The sequence below is a fragment of the Stegostoma tigrinum genome, chromosome 1 (genome assembly GCF_030684315.1).
Source record: "Stegostoma tigrinum isolate sSteTig4 chromosome 1, sSteTig4.hap1, whole genome shotgun sequence".
Classification (NCBI taxonomy): domain Eukaryota; kingdom Metazoa; phylum Chordata; class Chondrichthyes; order Orectolobiformes; family Stegostomatidae; genus Stegostoma; species Stegostoma tigrinum.
The window spans coordinates 141,357,965-141,379,636 of NC_081354.1; the positions used below are offsets into that span (position 1 = coordinate 141,357,965).

A 21,672-nucleotide genomic window follows, 5' to 3' on the forward strand; every position below is an offset into this window, starting at 1 on the left:
GGCAGATATGCAGGTGAAACTCTGCTTAATATGGAAAGTCATTTTGCGGCCTGGGATGGGGGTGAGGGAGGAAGTGTGGGGGCAAGTGTAGCACTTTCTGCGGTTGCAGGGGAAAGTGCTGGGTGTGGTGGGGTTGGAGGGGTGTGGAGCGAACAAGGGAGTCACGGAGAGAGTGGTCTCTCTGGAAGGCAGACAAGGTTGGGGATGGAAAAATGTCTTGGGTGGTGGGGTCGGATTGTAGATGGCGGAAGTGTCGGAGGATGATGCGTTGTATCCGGAGGTTGGTGGGGTGGTGTGTGAGAACGAGGGGGATCCTCTTTGGGTGGTTGTGGCGGGAACCTCCCCTCCCATTCTTTAGATGACATGTCCATCATGGGCCTCCTGCAGTGCCACAATGATGCTACCCGAAGGTTGAAGGAACAGCAACTCATATTCCGCTTGGGAACCCTGCAGCCCAATGGTATCAATGTGGACTTCACCAGCTTCAAAATCTCCCCTTGGCCCACCGCATCCCAAAACCAGCCCAGTTCGTCTCCTCCCCCCAATGCATCCCAAAACCAGCCGAGCCTGTCTCTGCCTCCGTAACCTGTTCTTTCTCTCACCCATCCCTTCCTCCCACCCCAAGCCGCACCTCCATTTCCTACCTACGAACCTCATCCCGCCTCCTTGACCTGTCCGTCTTCCCTGGACTGACCTAGCCCCTCCCTACCTCCCACCTACACTCTCCTCTCCACCTATCTTCTTTTCTCTCAATCTTCGGTCCGCCTCCCCCTCTCTCCCTATTTATTCCAGTTCCCTCTCCCCATCCCCCTCTCTGATGAAGGGTCTAGGCCCGAAACATCAGCTTTTGTGCTCCTGAGATGCTGCTTGGCCTGCTGTGTTCATCCAGCTTCACACTTTGTTATCTTGGATTCTCCAGCATCTGCAGTTCCCATGATCTCTTCTCCTGCCTTACTGTGGGTGCATTACAGCCACTCAAGTGATGCCTTTGAATCTGCTACCAGGATGTGAGCAACCTCATTTATCAGGGACGAATTAATAAAAGTTAAGAAATTAGACTATCTGTTCTAATGAACCCAACTGCATTCTTCTGCATACATGATTCTGCCTTGCCAACCGATTACCAATGCAGCATAATCTTATGGACAGGGATAACAACATTCTAGTTGAGAATAGCAGATCTGTTCGATTTTAGATATACTCAGCAGTAAAGCAGCATAGTGGAGACAACTGAACGTTTTCAGGTCCATGATCCTCCATCAGATCTGAGAAAAGATAGAAATATAATACAGTTTATGCAAGTGGGTGGGAGTAGCTAAAGAAATAAAGTGTCATTCCTCTTGGTCGATCAAACTTGTGGAAGAAGTGACGAAAGGAAAACATTTCTGTTGGAAAGACATTTCAGATCGGAACCGAAATGTATCCATCACGAACTGCTGGAACGGAGCGGAAGTGTATCGGGCGAGCACTGCATGAACAGAACGGAAGTTATCGGACGACTATTGCGGAGCGGAACTGAAAACTGCGTCCATCGTGCACTACTAGAACGGAAGTGTATCGGGCGGGCGTTACTGGGGCGGGACGGAAGTGTCCGAATGACGCTCGCTCGTTCTGAGTGCGCGCGAGCGCAGCGTCGGCAGGAGTTTTTTTTATAAAATAACGCCGACTTGCAAACGGCTCTCGATAATCCTAAATTCAAAATAATCACGACACTAAATACCTAAGAGGTGCTCTTTGAAAAACAACATTTTTTTTAACTGCACCGTCCGCTGTTTGGGACCTGCCCTGTAAATCTCCGATTATTATTAACTCTACCTCCATGTGGATTCAAAGACTTTCCCTTCCTCATCATGGCCAGAAAAATAGTTAGCAGAAAGAGAAAGGCTGCGGAACTAGAATCGGAGCAGGTAGGCCGTTCATCTTTTTACTTTATTGCAAATGAGCTGTCGATCTGGCCCAGGGTGGACTCGTGATTTGCTGCAACACCCCTTAATTCAGTCCCGCCAATCTTGACTGCCCTGTATTTTTTTTGTACTTCCCGCGTTGGTGTTAAATAAGCCATTCCGATTGCAATCACATTTTCTTCTCTTGAGGATCTTTAATGTGTGGGTTTCTCTTCCCCGGAAGACACCCAAGGCTTGAATTTATTAAAATTCAAAAAATTATTTAAATTTAATTTGTCCAAGCTTGAGTTAGGGATGTTTTTGATTAACTTATTTGTCCAGGCTGTGGTGGACAGAGCAGAAAGTGGAGTTGTTAGGGCAATCAGCTATAATCTTTTCAGAATAATGCAGCTAGTTCAAAGAGCTGAATGGTTTAAATCCTGTGTCTACAATGCTTTGTATTTTAGGAATGATTGATCTTACTGACTTTGTAATCAGCTTGAAGATAGTGGCACTCTGGGTTTTATTTTAAATTGATTTGTATATTTATTATCTGAGACAAATATAAACCTTTAAATTTTAATATTGAGCTTCTCTAAATTGTTTGGGAGTGTCACTTGCATCCATGTGAATGGTTAAAGGTGGTGATATGATTAGTCTCAAGAGACTAAGTTATGTAACCTAGTATTAAATATGTACAGTTTAAAAATGAATTTGTTATTACACACAATTTCCAAAACTATAATAAAACTGAAGATAATCGTGGTTGAAACTGTGAGTTTCAAAGATTTGGAATCTGATAAAATGTCATAATATCGTCTTTTTGTTCATTTGGTATCAAATGCTTGCTTTTGTATTTTGATGGAATATTCTTGTTTCTGTTCGTGCAGTAGGAGGTACATTTTCCTGTAACCTTGGTCTTGGTTTTGGAAATGATGTGCAATTCCTCATAATTCACTGGTTCAAATGTACTTGATCTGAAACAGTTTTGTTGGTTTTGAACAAAATGTTATGCATTTTACTTGTTCAAAAGTCAGTTGAGATTGCTTTATGATGTCATTTTGCCATTATGATGTCATACTGCTGAGAATGAGAGATATTTCCATTGTGAACTAACTATAACAGATTTAAAAATAGTTTAACACATATTTCTAGTTTATAAGAACTTCCTGTTTTTAAAATTCCATTTTAGTGACAGTTTTCACTACGAATTCATATGTGAAAGCATATAGTATGGCCAATTTAGTGTGTTGGTTTCACGCATCCTTGTTTGTCAGTTGTAACACAATGTGATATCCTAACCAATGTTATTTCTCCACTTTCCAGTTTAATCCATGTATTGTCACTTTACAATCTACAGTAATCATAACATAATCGTGATTCTTGTGAATTTGTAATGATTTGTTGCTGGCTTTTTCAGTTGGGGCTCAGCAGGAACCATTGGATCTTCTTCTGTTTTAATGTATGTTAATAACTTAGATATTTACATGTCACATCATGCTTGTAGGAAAATTGATAGTGTCGATGGTAAGAAAGTAAGTTTCACTGGCCTGATCAGATGCATAGAAAAACAGCTTAGCTTTCATTCAAAAGAAGTATGAGGTCATGTATTTGGAAAGAGCTGACTAGACGAAAGGAAATGCTCAATAAATGGTCAGATTCTTAGAGGACAGAGTGAGTGCTTGTCCACAAATTCCTGAAGGTAGCTGCATAATTGAGCAATACAGGCTAGGTAGGAGATATGGTTAGTAAATTTGTAGATGACACCAAAATCGGTGATGTAGTGGACAGCCAATAAGGTTACCTCAGAGTACAACAGGACCTTGATCTGATGGACTGTGGAGTGGCAGATGGAGTTTAATTTAGATGTGGAGGTGCTGCAGTTTGGAAAGGCAAATCAGGGCAGGACTTAAACACTTAATGCTAAGGGGAGAGTTGCTGAACAAAGAGACCTTGCAGTGCAGGTTCATAGTTCCTTGAAAGTGGAGGGGTAGATAGACAGGATAGTGAAGAAGCTGGTTGGTATGCTTGCCTTTATTGGATGGTGCTTTGAGTATATGAGTTGGGAGGTTATGCTTTGGCTGTAGAGGACATTGGTTTGGCTGCTTTTGGAATACCACAGAGGTCAATAGATGTGAAGCTGGAAAAGCACAGCAGGTCAGACAACATCCAAGAAGCAGGCCTTCCTCCAATTTAAAACTTTATCTTTTAGAACTGGTCTGTCCTTTTCCATCACACTTTTGAAACTCATAGAATTATTATTACTTGTCCCAAACTGCTGCCCCACTGACACCTCAGTCACCTGCCCTGCCTTATATCCCAAGAGAAGGTCAAATTTTGCATCTTCTCTAGTATATACATCCACATGTTGAATCAATCCCAATAAGGTGATCATCGCTTTCCTATTTCTCATTTCTACCCAAATAACTTCAAATGCACTCCCAGGAATATCCTCCCTAAGTTCAGCTGCAATGTTATCCCTAATAAAAAAAAAATGCACTCCCCCCTCCTCTCTCGCCCTCCTTTCCATCCTTCCTAAAGCCTTTATATCCTGGAACATTAAGATGCCAGTCCTCTCCATCTCTGAACCACATTTCTGTAATCGCTATGATATTCCAATCCCAAGTTTCTAACCATGCCGTGAGTTCATCTGTCTTAGCTCCTGCTTGGGTGAAATCCATCTACCCATTCATCTAGTTCATCAATATCCTTTTGCAGTTTTGAGCAGTCAGAGGAGACAGACGGTAGTGGTGGAAGTATACTCTTCGGAATGGAGGGTAATGGCTAGTGATGATCCACAGGGATTCGGTCTAGGGCCTCTGCTGTTTATGGTCTACATAAATGATTTGGAGGAAAATGTAGCTGGTTTAATTAGTAAGTTTGCGGACGAAACATAGACTGATGGAGTTGTAGATCGTGAGGAGAATTGACAGGATATAGCAGGATATAGATCATTTGGAGGCATGGGCAGAAAACTGGCAGATGGAGTTTAATCTGGACAAATAGAGGTGATGCATTTTCGAAGGTCAAGTACAGGTGGAAATTATACAGTGAATGACAGAAGCCTTAGGAGTATTGATATGCAGAGGGATCTGGGTGTGCAGGTCCACAGATCACTGAAGGTGGCAGCACAGGTAAGTAAGGTAATAAAAAAAGACTGATGGTATGCCTGCCATCTTTGGATTGTTCAATACATTCATATCAGTTCTAAAACCCTTTGATCTTTTACTTGTAAATTGTACATCTGATGCCACTTCTCTCATTGACACCTGAGGAAAGAGTGAGACTTCGAAAGCTTGTGTCCTTGAATGAACCTGTTGGACTCTAACCTGGTATCATGTGATTTTTGGCCTTGCCCACCTCAATCCAACACTGGCACTTCCACATCATACATAAATAGGCAGGGAATAGAAGAATACGCACTGCGTAGAGGGAAGTAGTTTTTCGTTTAGAAAGTCATCATATGTCACTGCCATCTTGGCTGAATAGCCTGTTCCTGTGCTGTATTATTCTTCCTACTAAAGTAGGATTTGATAAAAATTTTGGTTGACGGGGTGATGTTGCTTTTTGTGGAATGAAAGGTATGCACAGGAGGAAAATGTAAGAGATACAGCTGAGGAACTTCTGGAAGTGAAGTCTGCCAACCTTGCAAGAGGGAAGGAATTTGGGTATTAAAAGCAGCATTTAGATGACAGGTTTAACTTGGTGCTAAAACTGAAAAAGAACCTGAATGATAATCTGAGAAATATGACCTGTTTTTCAGCAATTATAGTGAAAGTTCTCACCAACGACACTCAGTAGCAGCAGTGTGTACTATCTCAAGATGCACTGCAGAAATTCACCAAAGATCCTCAGAAAGCACCATACAAGTGCAGGACCACTTCGATCTCCAAAGACAAGAGCAGCAGATATATGAGAACACCATCACCTCCAAGTTCCCCTCCAAGCCATTCACCATCCTGACTTGGAAATGTATCACCATTCCTTCACTGTCGCTTGTTCAAAATCCTGGAATTCACTCCATAATGGCATTGTAGGTCAATCCACAGCAGATGGACGTAGTGGTTAAAGAGGGCAGCTCACCACCTACTTCTCAAGGGCAACCAGGGATGGCCACATCCCGCAAAATGAATTTAAAAATGCTCTCTAAAAAGAAATAATTAGTTGTAGATGCAAAGAACTTAGTCACAAGCATTTGAAGTTTTGTTTTAAAGTATAGCCTCAAAACCGGATATGATCATGGGATCTTAAGTATTTGAAATGTGAAAGGAAAGGGAGGAAAGAACTTTGAAAATTTGGGTACTTCTAAAAGACAATTTGTGTACCTGAGATGAAAGATTATGAATCTGAAGTTTAGGGTAATTTAATGCACCATTGGCACCAGCCCTGCCGTACCTCGTATTTTTATTGATGAAAATTTTTATTTAATAATTAAATTAATTACATTCTCTGCTGCTTGTTGAGGTCTTGACAAGCTGTGGGGAAGGTAGGAAATGACCGAAGTATTTTTACTCATCTGAAAGGTGAAAGTATTGAGCTTCCTCTGTTACTACGTATTTTAGACTTAATTATGGCTATATTTAAGGTTTGGCCCATGTCTCTTGACTTGAAGTAACCTTTATCTCATTTTGTGTTAAAATGTTTTGTATGGCTTCTGCAGTTAAATTGTGTATTCAGTGCGGTTTAAGGTATATTAAGAAATTGACTGATCTCAACTGAATTTGCCATACTTTGTCATTTGGCCCCTTCTTGTATACCGGTGGAAGTTAAACTACATAGGTTGGCAAGTTGTTGATGTGAACCCTTTCACAGCAAACAGATTGCAAGGATTGGCAAAAATACTCCCAGTTAAACAAACCAGCATTAACAAAAGAATTAAGAGATGGAGGAACAAAATAAAAGTTATTGAGAACCTTCACGCCCAGACTTAAAGGAAAATGTAGATTGTGCACTCCACTTTGATACAATAGAGAATGAGGTTAAGCAGTAAACTATATCTTATCCCTGTTGATTTGTTCTGCTCGATGTATCAGCTCACATTTCTGCCTAACTTCATTTCCACTTATTTAGCTGCTTAAAACTTGCAATTCTTTTAAGGCTGTTATTTTCTTGCAGCTTTCTTTCTTTTCTCTTAAGCTAATTTTTGTGTTTTATCCAGTGTTTTTCATTTTGATAGTTTTAAGCCATATTCATAGTTAATCTAACCATCAGCTCCTTTAATGTACCCTTAAGTTACACTCTGTACTCTTCAGTTTTGTCGGCTTTTAAAACAAACAAACATAAATCCATGATTTCCAAAGAAGGGTCTTGACCTGAAACGTCAGTTTTCCTGCTCCTCTGATGTGACTTGGCCTGCTGTGTTCATCCTGTTCTACACCCTGTTATCTCAGAAATCCATGATATGTTATTCTGCCTGATGCAGTATCTGCTTCTGCCCAGCTGTATTTTTTATGCCTTTATATTTTTATTATAAAATTTTATTTAATTACTATGTCAATTACTTTCTTAGCTTCTTGAGGCCTTGACAAATTGTTGGGAAGATCGGAAATGACCCAAGTATTTTCACTATTATGAAAGATGGAAGTATTCAACTTTCTCTATTACCACATCTCTAAAGTTGGCTTATTGGATTTTTTCAAAAATGGCCACATGCCTCTTAAAGTAAGCCTATGTCTCATTTTCTGTTAAAATGTTTCACTTAACTCCTGAAGTTAAGTTTTACTCATCAAAGGTTGTTTGACAAAATGGTTAGCTCTCAAATGTTGAGCTGTCACTTCACTTCAGGTCTAGAAGGAATGATAGTCACATCTCGGTGACTGTGCATTCTTTGGGAAAGAAAAACTGTAAACCCACTGACATATTTTATTATTTGTGGTGATAGTGACATATCATCACATCTAACCAACATCTAACTGTGTCAGCCATCAAGGTGCTCGAGTAAAATTTGAAATCAATGGGAATCAGACTCATAAGCTCATGAATGGAGTAATCACTAGCACCGAAGGAGATAGTTGTGGATGCAGGAGCCCAGTCACTGGAGCCCCAGGATATTGCTGCATGTATTTCTTAAGGCAATATCCAAAACCCAAATATCTTTAAATGCTTCAATAACAACCCTTCTGAAATAAAGTGAAAATGGAGATCTTTGTGCTGTGTTGAGTTTTACTTGTAATTGGCCAGAAAGTGAAATTGTCTTTGGTTGCTTGCAGCAAAACTTGGGCAATATTTGGGTTTGGTGAAGAATTCCTTTTTTCCACTTGGGTATGTGGGAATCGTTTGCTGGCTGGTATTTTGTGTCTCCTTATTTAGTCTTAAGAAGTTAGTGGTAAGCTGTCTCCTTGATCCTCTGCAGTCCATATGCTGTAGGTAGACCCACCATGCTCTTAGGAAGGGAATACCAGAATATTGACTCAGTTACAGTGATGTATTTCCAAGTTAGGGTGGTGAGTGTGCTTGTATGAGAACTTGCAGGTGGTGGTGTTCCCATGTATCTGCTACCCCTGTCCTTCTAGATAGAAGTGATTGAGAGTTTGGAAAGTGCTGTCGAAGAATCTTTGAATTTCTGCAGTGCATCTTGTAGATGCTTGTGCCTGTGGTGTCCGTCAAGTGGCCTGTTTTGTTCTGAATGGTGTCAAACATCTTGGGGTTTGTTGGAGCTGCACCCATCCAGCCAAGTAGGGAATATTTCACTGTGCTGACCTGTGTCTCTTAGATGTTGGACAGGCTTTGGAGAGTCAGAATGTGAGTTACCTGCTGTAGTATTCCTAGTCTCTGACCAGCTATTCTAGCCACTATTTATATGGTGGTCCAGTTGAATTTCTGGTCAGTGGTCTCTAAGATGCAGTCGGCTCTATTCACAATGGAGCTGCTGAGCCACTGTTAGTGGTGGATGTTGCAATTGCTCAACCAGAGTACATATTGCACCTTCAGTGCTTCTTCCAAGTGTTGCTGTACACAGAGGAGCACTGATTAATCAACAGGAGGTTTCTCTGCCCATGTTTAACTTGAAGCCATGAGATCTCATGGGATCTGGAGTCGATGCTGAGGAATTCTCAGGCAACTTGTTCGTGACTGTAAATCACTACTGCCACCTTTGCTGGGTCTGTTCGGAGAGGACCCATCCAGAGATGATGATGATGGTTTAAAGTTTTGGCAAAGATCTGCAGCTTGCGTTGAGAGTGAGGTTGTTGACTTGCTCGCTGAGCTGGGCTTGTTCTTGGTCAGATGTTTTGCCACCATGCTAGGTGACATCATCAGTGGACCCTCCGATTAAACAGTGTTATTCTACCCTGCTTCGAACTTATGTTGTCTGGTCTATTTTGGTGAGTAGTGTCATTTCTGGTTTTGATCTGTACAGTGGGTTAGGAGTCTTGTTGTCAGTTCCAACAAGTTCTTGACGGAGAGCAGTGTGGTGAGTGTGAAAGAAACAGTATGCCCCAACACTCATAAGACCACGAGGAATCATGGGAGCCCACAGCCACTCTACAACAAACACTCACAAGGACCCCATTCCCACAACATGCAGAACCAACGTATATACCACCCACCACCACAAATACCATGCAAAAACCGCCACAAACATTAGGTTGGACAGACAGGAAAGAAACTAACCATCAGAATACATGAATATCAACTACCAGCAAAACGGCACCGCAAACTCTTCCTAATATCGGTACACTCAGACATTTCAGCTCCCCCTCGCACTCCTTGGATGACACGTCCATCCTGGGCCTCCTGCAGTGCCGCAATGATGCTACCTGACAGTTGCAGGAACAGCATCTCCTATTTTGCTTGGGAACCCTGAAGCCCAATTGTATCAATGTGGACTTCACAACCTACAAAAGCCCCTCCCCCAACCACATCCCAAAACCAGCCCAGCTTGTCCCTGAGATAGTAGGAACTGCAGATGCTGGGAGAATCGTGAGATATCAAGGTGTAGAGTTGGATGAACACAGTCGGCCAAGCAGCATCATAGGAGCAGGAAAGCTGATGTTTCAGGTCTGGACACTTCTTCTGAAGAGTCTAGGCCTGAAACATCAGCTTTTCTGCTCCTCTGATGCTGCTTGGTCTGCTGTGGTCATCCAGCTCCGCACCAGCTTGGCGCTGCCTCCCTAGCCTGTTCTTCCCCCCATCTATTCCCTCCTCGCACCTCAAGCCCTACCCCCATCTCCTACTTACTAGCCTCATCCCGCCTCCTTGACCTGTCTGTCTTTCCTGGACTGACCTATCCCCTCCCTAAATCCCCACCTACACTCACCTCTACTGGCTCAAACCCAGCCTCTTTGACCTGTCTGTCTCCTCTCCACCCATCCTCTCCTTTATCCATCTTCGAGCTGCCTCCCCCTCCCTATTTATTTCAGGATCCCCTTCCCCTCCCCCATTTCTGAAGAAGGCTCGAGGCCCGAAATGTCAGCTTCCCTCCTCCTACTGTGTTCATCGAGCTCTGCACCTTGTTACCTCAGATTCTCCAGCATCTGCAGTTCCTACTATCTCTACAGGAAAGCAGCAGTCACTTTATTGGGTGTTTTCTATAGATCATCCCCCCAGTAGCAACAAAGACACTGAGGAACAGATTGAGAGGCAGATTTTGGAAAGGTGCAGAAGTAATAGGGTCGTTGTCATTGGCAATTTCAACTTTCCTAATATCGACTGGGCCCTACTTAGTGCAAATAGTTTGGATGGAGCAGATTTTGTCAGGTGTGCCCAGGAAGGATTCTTGACTCAATATGTAGCTAGTCCAACTAGAGGGGAGGCCATATTGCATTTGGTGCTTGGCGACGAACCAAGTCAGGTGCCAGACCTCTCAATAGGAGAACACTTCGGTGATAGTGATCACAACTCCCCGACCTTTACTATAGTCATGGAGAGGGACAGGACCAGATGGTATGAGAATGTATTTAATTGGGGGAGAGGGAATTACTATGCTATTAGGCAGGAACTGTGGAGCAAAAACTGTGAAAGCTGTTCAGGGAGCCATTGCTGCAAATGCTGGATAGGTTTGTCCCACTGAGGCAAGGAAGGGATGGTAAGGTGAAGGAACCTTGGATGACAAGACATGTGGCACACCTAATCAAGAGGAAGGAGGAAGCATACTTAATGTTGAGGAAGCAAGGATTAGACAGGGTTCTAGTGGTCTACACGGTAGCCAGGAAGGAACTGAAGGAAGGACTTAGGAGAGCTAGGACTTGGGAGAGCTAGAAGGGGCTATAAGAAAACCTTGTTGGGTAGGATCAAGGAAAACCACAAGGCTTTCTATACTTATGTGAGGAACAAGAGAATGGCCACAGCAAGGGTAGGGCCAATCAGGGATGGTGGAGGAACTTGGGTGAGGAGATAGGGGAGGTCCATCATGAATGCTTTGCTTTAGTATTCACCAGTGAGAGGGATCTTGGCATTTGTGAGGACAGCATGGAACAGGTTGATGTTAGGAAGGAGGATGTGCTGGAAATTTTGAAAAACATGGGGATAGGTAAGTCCCCGGGCAAGACGGGATACACCCATGGTTACTACGGGAAGCGAGGGAAGAGACTGCTTCCCCTTTGGCAAGGATCTTTGCGTCCTCACTGTCCACTGGAGTAGTACCAGCAGATTGGAGGGTGGCAAATATCATTCCCTTGTTCAAGAAAGGGAACAGGAATAATCATGGAAATTAGAGACCGGTCAGTTTTACCTCTGTGGTTGGAAAGGAAAGGAAATTGTTGGAAAGGATTCTGAGATAATATTTATGATTATTTAGTAAAGCACAGTTCGATTAAAAAAAATGTCAGCATGGCTTTGAGGGGGCAGGTCATGCCTCACATGTCTTACTGAATTCTTTGAGGATGTGACAAAACACATCGATGAAGGTAGAGCAGTGGATGCGCTGGATATGGATTTTAGCAAAGTATTCAATAAGGTTTCACTTTGCAGGCTCATTCACAGATAGTGGTAGTAGATGGAAAGTATTCAGCCTGAAGATTGGTGACCAGTAGTGTTCCGCAGGGGTCTATTCTAGGACCTCTGCTCTTTGTGATCTTCATAAATGACTTGTATGAGGAATTGGAAGGGTGGGTTACTAAGCTTACTGATGACACGAAGATTGGTGAAGTTGTGGACAGCATGGAGGGCTGTTCTCAGTTGCAATGCCACAGGATGCAGTGCTGGGCAATGAAGTGGCAGATGGAATTGAACCCAGGAAAGTGTGAAGTGATTCATTTTTGGGAGGTTGAATTTGAATGCAGAATACAGGGTTAATGGCAGGATTTTCAGCAGTGTGGAGGAACAGAGGCATCTTGGGGTCCATGTCCACAGATCCCGCAAAGTTGCCACCCAAATTGATAGGGTTGTAAAGAAGGCATATGGTGTGTGGCTTTCATTGGCAGGGAAGTTGAGTTTAAGAGCCGTGAAGTTATGCTGTAGCTCTATAAAACTCTGGTTAGACCACATTTGGAATATTGCGTTCAGTTCTGGTTGCCTGAGGACGTGGAAGCTTTAGAGAGGGTGCAGAGGAGATTTACCTGGATGCTGCCTGGACAGTAGGGCAGGTCTTACAAGGAAAGTTTGAGGGAGCCAGGGCTTTTTTCATTGTAGCAAAGAAGGATGAGAGGCGACTTGACAGAGGTTTACAGGATGATGAGGTAAAGATAGAGTGGACAGTCAGAGACTTTTTCCCAGGGTGGAAATGACTATTACGTGGGGGCATAATTTTAAGGTGATTGGAGGAAGGCATAGGGGAGATGTCAGAGGTAGATTCTTTAGACAGAGAGTGGTGGACGTGTGAAATGCACTGCTGGCAGTGGTAGGGAGTCAGATACTTTAGAGAGTTTTAAGCGACTCTTGGTTAGGCACATGGAGGAGAGTAAATGTCGGGTAATGCAGGGTAGATTGGTCTTAGTAGGATACTAGGCCAGCACAATATCATGGGCCAAAAGGCCTGTACTGCACTGTACAGTTCTCTGACCTGTCTGTCTCCTCTCCACCTATCTTCTCCTCTATCCATCTTTGATCCGCCTCCCCCCCTCCCTATTTATTTCAGAACCCTCTTCCCCTCCCCCATTTCTGAAGAAGGGTCTAGGCCCAAAACGTCAGCTTTTCTGCTCCTCTGATGCTGCTTGGCCTGCTGTGTTCATTGAGCTCTACACCTTGTTATATCTGCTCCATTCCTGTTTCTGACTTCCACCCATATTGACTCAGTAGATAAACCCTCCTTCACGACCTCCCTTTCTGCAGCTGAGATACTATCCCTGATGAGCAATGCCACTCACCCACCTCTTTTACCTCCCTCCCCATTTCTTTTGAAACATCTAAACCCTGGAGCATCCAACAATCATTCATGCCTCTTTGTTATCCAGGTCTATGTAATGGCCACAACATTGTAGTCCCATGCTCTAAGTTCGTCACTCTAGTTCCTGACTCTTCTTGCATTGAAGTAGACACATCTCAACCCGTCACGCTGACTGCCACTTTGCCCTATCAACTGCTTATCCTTCCTCACCGATTCTCTGCATGCTCTATCTATCCGTACACTAGCTACCCTGACCTCTGATCTGTAGCTCCGGTTCCCATCCCCCTGCCAAACTAGTTTAAACCCTCCCATCGAGACAGTGAAGGCCTTCAGTTTAACTGGGGCAAAGTAATCATGGTAGCCCAAGCCCCACACACACATGCACGGGAATTCCTGGAGGCATGGTTCTCCATCCATAATGCAATTAACAAACATGTAGAATTGGACCCCATATGCAAACCCATACAGATCAAAACCAGAAATGACACTACTCACCATAACGGACCAGACAGTATGAATTCCAATTGGAGTAGAATAACATCCCTCCATTGGAGCCTCCACAGATGATGTCACTTTGCACGGTGACACAAGGACAAGAGCAAGAACAAGCCCGCAGGCCCGACCAGTCCACCTCCACCGACACCCTCATCCGCCTAGCCAAACTCGTCCTCACCCTCAACAACTTCTCTTTCGATTCCTCCCACTTCCTATAGACAAAGGGGGTGGCCATGGGCACCCGCATGGGCCTCAGCTATGCCTGCCTCTTTGTAGGTTACGTGGAACAGTCCCACTTCCGCACCTACACAGGCCCCAAACCCCACCTCTTCCTCCGTTACATTGATGACTGTATCGGTGCCGCCTCTTGCTCCCCAGAGGAGCTTGAACAGTTCATCCACTTCACCAACACCTTCCACCCCAACCTTCAGTTCACCTGGGCCATCTCCAGCACATCCCTCACCTTCCTGGACCTCTGTCTCCATCTCAGGCAACCAGCTTGTAACTGATGTCCATTTCAAGCCCACCGACTCCCACAGCTACCTAGAATACACCTCCTCCCACCCACCCTCCTGCAAAAATTCCATCCCCTATTCCCAATTCCTCCGCCGCATCTGCTCCCAGGATGAGGCATTCCACTCCTGCACATCCCAGATGTCCAAGTTCTTCAAGGAGCGCAACTTTCCCCCCACAGTGGTCGAGAATGCCCTTGACTGCGTCTCCTGCATTTCCCGCTACACATCCCTCACACCCCGCCCCCGCCACAACCGTCCAAAGAAGATCCCCCTTGTTCTTACACACTACCCCACCAACCTCCGGATACAACGCATCATCCTCCGACACTTCCGCCATCTACAATCCGACCCCACCACCCAAGACATTTTTCCATCCCTTGTCTGTTTTCCGGAGAGACCACTCTCTCTGTGACTGCCTTGTTCGCTCCACACTGCCCTCCAACCCCACCACACCTGGCACCTTCCGCTGCAACCGCAGGAAGTGCTACACTTGCCCCCACACCTCCTCCCTCACCCCTATCCCAGGCCCCAAGATGATTTTGCATATTAAGCAGAGGTTCACCTGCACATGTGCCAATGTGGTATACTGTATCCATTGTACCCGGTGTGGCTTCCTCCACATTGGGGAAACCAAGCGGAGGCTTGGAGACCGCTTTGCAGAACACCTCCGCTCGGTTCGCAATAAACAACTGCAACTCCCAGTCGCGAACCATTTCAATTCCCCCTCCCATTCTTTAGATGACATGTCCATCATGGGCCTCCTGCAGTGCCACAATGATGCCACCCGAAGGTTGCAGGAACAGCAACTCATATTCCGCTTCGGAACCCTGCAGCCCAATGGTATCAATGTGGACTTCACCAGCTTCAAAATCTCCCCTTCCCCCACCGCATCCCAAAACCAGCCCAGTTCGTCCCCTCCCCCCACTGCACCACACAACCAGCCCAGCTCTTCTCCTCCCCCCACTGCATCCCAAAACCAGTCCAACCTGTCCTTGCCTCCCTAACCTGTTCTTCCTCTCACCCATCCCTTCCTCCCACCCCAAGCCGAACCTCCATTTCCTACCTACTAACCTCATCCCACCTCCTTGACCTGTCCGTCTTCCCTGGACTGACCTATCCCCTCCCTACCTCCCCACCTATACTCTCCTCTCCACCTATCTTTTTTTCTCTCCATCTTTGGTCCGCCTCTCCCTCTCTCCCTATTTATTCCAGAACCTTCACCTCATCCCCATCTCTGATGAAGGGTCTAGGCCCGAAACGTCAGCTTTTGTGCTCCTGAGGTGCTGCCTGGCCTGGTGTGTTCATCCAGCTTCACACTTTATTAACAAGAACAAGCCAGCTTTGTGAGCAGTCAACAACCTCATGATGGTAATGGTGTCTGGGACATTTTCAATAAAGTGTAATTCCATGACTATGTCTATGTCAGTTTGTTGTTTAACTAGTCAGTGAGATAGCTCCCCAATATTGACACTAGCCCCAGATGTTAGCAAGAAGGGTTTCACAGGATCGTGAGGGCTGTTTTTGCCATTGTCAATTCTGGTGCTGAGGTCGATGCCAGTTGAGTCACCTGGTTTTGTTTTTTTTGTCGAAACCCGCTAATAATTGATACAAGTGAATGGCTCACTAGGCATTTCAGAGGGTATTTGAGGGTCAAACATATTGCTGTGGCTCAGTTGTCACATGTTGGCCAGACCAGGTCGGGGTGGCAGATTTCCTTCCTTGAAGGACATTAGTAAATTTAAGTGATAAACAATGACACATCTCAGAGAGAGAGGCTAAACACTGCTTCTTGGTAGTCAGTGATATTATCGTTGTTGAATTTTCTCACCATCAAAATTTTGGAGAAACTGATGAGAACCTTAATAAGATCAGTCTCACAAATACAGTGGCTCTCCAAACAGGTCAAAGCTTAGGTATTCTATGGCAAATAACCACCTTTTGATCTCTGAGGTCTATCTAAATCTGGAATGTAGTGGAATATTCTCCATTTCTCGAGTTGGCTTGAGAAACTTGACCCGAATCAGGGCAATGCAGCACCCCATTTCCACCTTGAATATTCACTTCCTCTTCCACCAGTTTAAAGTTGGTGCAGTGCATACCGCCTACAAGATGCACCGCAACAAATTGGTTAACCTTCTTTGGCAGCATCTTCCAAACCTGTGACTTGTGCCACCTAAAAGGATAAATCTCACCAAATCTATGGGAATGGCACTCTCAACTCTCCTCTCATCCTGACTCGAAACTGAATGACTATTTTTTCAATGTTGCTAGGTCAAAGCTGAGAACTTCCTTCCTAACAGTTGTAGCTAACCTACATGAACTGCAATGATACACGAAGATGACTCGCTGTTACCACATTGACAACAGTTAGGAATTATTTTATTTTATTTATTATTGTCACATGTACCAAAATACAGTTTTGCGTGCTAACCAGACAAATCACATCTTATGTAAATACATCAGGATGATAGAATGTGGAATATAGTGTTACAGCTACAGAGAAAGATGAACTCTTAATATGAGAGGTCTGTTCATAAGTCTGGTAACAGTGGGGAAGAATGCTTGTAGATGTTGGCATTGTCAGTGATGTCCTTATCTTCGAAGTGACTTTTTATTAAAATGTACTAATCTCAATGCCAATCATTGACAGGTTCCACTAGTGTGACAGGAATGAGGTGATACAAGAAGTACCCTTCCTCTCTTCAGTAAACATTAAATATCCTTTGGCACTGTTCTGGAAAAGAGCAGGGAAGTTGTTCTCTGTGTCCTCACTTATCTTGCATGCTGAAAATAGATTTACCTCCCATCCTCCTTGTGCTTCATGATTGCATGCAAGCTGTGATCCTATTCAACACGTCCACATTCAGAATAGGATCAAGAAAGGCTGTGCTATCACGCCATCACTATGTTCTCATTTTTTTCTTGCTGTAATGCTCCACCTAGCCCTCAACAGGAATGGAGCTAATCTTTCGAACAAATGGGAGCCTGTTTGACCTCCACCACTTGCAGGCCAGACCCAACATCCACTGCCACTGAAGTACAGTACTTAAACAGTGTTTGCGCTTGTGTATATTCTGAGGTGGAGTTCAAAGCTGTTGTCAACAGCTGCTGTCCAATGTGGCTCAGAGACGTGTACTATATATAGAGTCAGCACCTCAAAATGGTGGCATGATACACCAGTGCTGTCTTAACATGATTCTATCAAGGTGCATCAAAGTAAGTTGTCTTGGTCAGATCATTATTACAAGGCTCAAAGCACTGACGGTGCTTGATCACTTCTTCTAAATGAGCCACATAATCTGCATGCCTGAACCAAGACTTCTGACATAAATGCTGTACTCAGAGCTTCAAGAAGGCCCGTGAGCCCCAGGAAGGCAGAGGATACCCTTATAGCCTCCTTGGGAATATGTAATATCCCCGTCAACCCATTGCCCAAGACTGCCCAAGCTGAACGGAACATTTGGAGTCTCATTGCCATCAGCAAGTTGAAGTCAAGTATTGACAGAGATGGGAGTGCGTAATAGTTATGGTATCCCACGCTGCTATTCTCCGAAACCCTTGCTTGCCCTTACCTGTGGCAAAGACTGTTGATTGTGCAGTGAGACTGTAAGCTCAGCTAGGAACTCACTTTTATTGGGAAAACAAGTCATCCTCAACCACAACGGACTTCCTAAGAAGAAAAACGATTCCTCTCGCTGTTCTTTGTGGAGGCTGACTATACACAAGATGGTTGCTACATTTCCCACATTACAACAGTGCATTTCAAAAGTACTTCATTGACAGTGAACTATTTTGGGATGTTGTTTGACCTTGAAGAATGCAGGCTAAAAGGGTCTAGGCCCAAAACATCAGCTTTTCTGCTCCTAGGATGCTACTTGGCCAGCTGTGTTCATCCAGCTCTACACCTTGTTATCTTGGATTCTCCAGCATCTGGAGTTCCTAAAAACCTTTCTGCAAACAAGTGCTTGTACTATAAAAGAAAACCATCCACTAAATGCACATTTGTGTCATAGTACAAAGTGCACAACATTGTAAATGTTGAAAATTGGTATATTGACTGTTGTATTTCAAACAATTTTGTCCAGAATGAGCCAACCTCAGATTTTAACTATTACTGAGGTGTCTGTAAAGTTTTCTTGCACTGTGGGCACCAACTGTGTATTAAAAACCGAAAGAACTGCAGATTCTGTATATAAAACCGAGGTTGCTAGAGAAGCTCAGCAAGCTGGTGGCATCAGTGAAGAAAAGTCAGAATTAACATTTCAGGTCTGCTGACTATTCCTCAGAACCTAGAACTAATTCTTCATAGTTTGAGAGAGTATATGAATTAACAAGACTGGTAAATTCTAATAGCTGTTGAAACCGGTAGGAGAAGGCTAAGTTATAATCACAATTTGATTTTTGTTTTAAGTAATACTCCTAAGGGACTCCACTCCTATTATGATCAAACTGATAATTGGGATGTTTCTTTCTTTATTATTTGTAAAGTAGTCCCTCAGAATGTTCATGCTGAAAATTGTATTCATGTAATCACTAATTTTGTTACCTAGCTTGATGGTCTTATTTAAGACAATAAACGTCATAATTGAATATTTGTGTAACATTGACTAGTAGGTTGAACTAGTACTGCTTATTTTGTTCCAGCACGTTAGGCACGCATAGTTATAATTTATATAAAGGAATATTCCAGTAACAGGAACTCCTTGTTTGGGTTGAGAAGAACTTCAAAATTGTCAGCATCAGAATGTTTCTAGAATTGTTTACTGTGATAGCGAGTAGTACAATTTTTCAGCACTTTGTGTTGTAGCTTTTATTAAGACATGTAGATTGTCTGCCTGTATAAATGTAAATGTGGAGCAGAGGTATAGGAATCCTGCGCCAAAGATTCAAAACTGAAGGGCCATGCATCAAAAATTGCACAGTGGAAGTGAGTGATATTCATGTATTATAGCCTGGTTCCTAGTTAAAGTATTAAGTGCTATAAAATAGCTTGTTGGAGAGCGTGGTATAGTATTATAGTATTGCTCTAGAACAAGGTTATCAAGTTTAGTTTAGGTTTGAAGTTAGAATGAATGAGTGAATGGAAGTATTAAGCAGCAATGATCAGGAAGTGATTGTTAGGAAGAAGAAAGAATGAAGAGTAATGGAAATTATAATGGGAGTGAGAGATTGAAGTAAAGGGATTCAGACAGAACTAATGTAGCCTGGGCCCATTGTGATTAAACATTTGATTTCTCTCTGCAGCTGACCAGTGATTTGAACAAGGACATTTTTCTCCAATAATGTTGGTCCCATCAACAGCTGGTCTAGCATCTAGTTTACACTGCATATTCTTAATCACGACTCTAGCAATTTTAACACTGCTACTTGTATAGAAATGGGGCAAGTAATTTTAAAACCACAGTATGCCTTGGCCAACTTTGTGATGTCATTCACCTTTGTGATGTGATGAGACAAGTCCACCTCTATTTCTCATGTAATGGTTTACTTTCCACACAGGTTTAGACCGTCATCCTTCTAAAATGTCCTTTTCTCTCTCTTTCCCCGCCCCCGACCTTTTCTGTTTTGGCCCCTCTCTGTCTCTGTGTAAAGTGGTAGTTTATTCACATTTCATACAACACATAAAAGGGAGGCAACAATAGTAAAATAGCAGGTATCCATGGGATACCTTTACATGGGCAAGTGTGCAATTCACAAGACAGAAGGATGCTCGTAGGCAGATATGTTTAATAAGAACTGTGATTTTTAGAGTAATTCATGGGTTTATTTTAAATCCTAAATGGCATTGGATTAGGGGGAATGGGACTGTGCTGGTCTAGGCTGCTTGCAAGATTGAACTGCTTATTACAGTGTGCCAGGAGTGGACAAAATACGAGATTGGTGTTGAGACCAGGACCATGGCAGATTGCTGAAGTTTCTGGGCATGTGGAAAAGCATAATGTGGAAGGATTACTGATAAGAGTAAGCTGTTTTGAACAGATTCTAAACTGCCTAGTATTTGGCTAGTCTCAGTGAAGTGTAGTATAGTTATTTGATTTAATTTTCTAATGAGATACGTTCGGGTATCTAGGTTTGCTGAATGAAAGACTGGAAATAATCCCTCAATTTGTCAATCTGCTAGTCCAGTAACACACACTTGTAGCAGGACAAGGAAGGCAAATATAGATAAACTTTGAAACCAATTATGTGAATAAGGGATTAAACTGATCTGCAAATGTACTGCAAAAGATTAATTTTTATAGCAAATTGAGTTTGGCTACGCTTGCCAATTACTTGAGCAGTAATAGTTTCGGAATGTTTGTTTGAGTTGTCTAGTGGTTAATTTGAGGAAGGCATTTGGCTTTAGAGCTGAGTTGATTGTTATATCTCCAAAGTAATCTGACTCGGCATATCTTCTGAGATAAACTCATGAAGTAAACCTACTCCCAGTTTATTAATCTTACTTCCCTGTGTTTACTCTGTGAATGTAAATACCTTTGTGTTGGTTTTTATTTGAATATATCTCATTGACTTTGCATTTGTTGGTGTCTGAATCACAGTGCTGGATTTAATGGAGACAGTGGGATTTGCCTGCTGACTAGAAAGCTGCTGCTTCCACTGAATTTACTGAGTGAAATGCCGAATACGATTCAGGCATTTAACTGAAGAACAACAGACTTTACCTGAAACCAAAGACACTAGAGGTGGAAGTCCTGCCATCTGAGAGCTCTTGGAAAGTCAGAATTTAGTACTGCTGTAGTAACTACTGCCAGTCCTAATAGCATCCGAGGCCAGGGATTGTCACTAAATCCAAGACCACAGAGCATGAAGTGTGTTGATTGGTTACAGGTTGGGGCTACAAGGCAAGGGAACTGACAGCAAAAGCAGGAGTTAATGTTTAGCAGCTAACCCCCTCAATCAGTGCCAATCTCTGTCACCCGCTGTACACACCCCCTGGCCCACGTGGGTTTGCTTATCATGCTCCCTGCGTGGCATGTCTTTACTCCAGATGAATACCAGTAGTGGCAGATGAATTCTTACGGCTTGCTTAAGGGCCTTAATTGGCAGCTGATCTTAGGCTCTCCCATCACACTGTAAAACAGTTGGTAACGTTATTCCCTGTTGAATGATGTGGGAAAGTTCGTGAATGTTGGTATAACCAAGGACAGCCACATGCCATGTATATTTTTAAAAAGAGGTTTTCATGGTAGACTAAGTTAATAACTACCAATGAGCATTGCCACGGTTCCTGAAAGTATGACTTTTTATTTGGTAAATGCCAAAATTGTTCATTCTGACAAATTCTACATTTTTTGCATGTTATTTTGTGCTCTGTTTTAATACCATATTGTTGTTCAAATCACTTAATTATCTTTCAAAATGAAAATAAAAGGTTAAGAAAATTCAATGGCTTTTACTTCATGATTTGGTGCCTATAAGAATACTTCAATATGATGGATTACTTGATGACATCATTCACTCGTGCTGGATGCCTCCTGAAGTCAAAGTTATGTCAAGAAAATGGAACTGAAAAGTT

At 43.2% G+C, this 21,672-nt stretch overlaps 1 protein-coding gene across 1 annotated transcript in view; it reads left to right on the forward strand.

Annotated features, from left to right (window-relative positions):
* The first annotated feature begins 1,573 nt into the window (after positions 1 to 1,573).
* dcaf12 (DDB1 and CUL4 associated factor 12) overlaps positions 1,574 to 21,672 on the forward strand; it is an 84,068-nt gene continuing 63,969 nt past the window's right edge. The window contains exon 1 of the mRNA XM_048534345.2: positions 1,574 to 1,907. Coding sequence (XP_048390302.1) covers positions 1,851 to 1,907 — 57 coding nt within the window. The 5' untranslated portion in view covers positions 1,574 to 1,850. The remainder of the gene's footprint in view (positions 1,908 to 21,672) is intronic.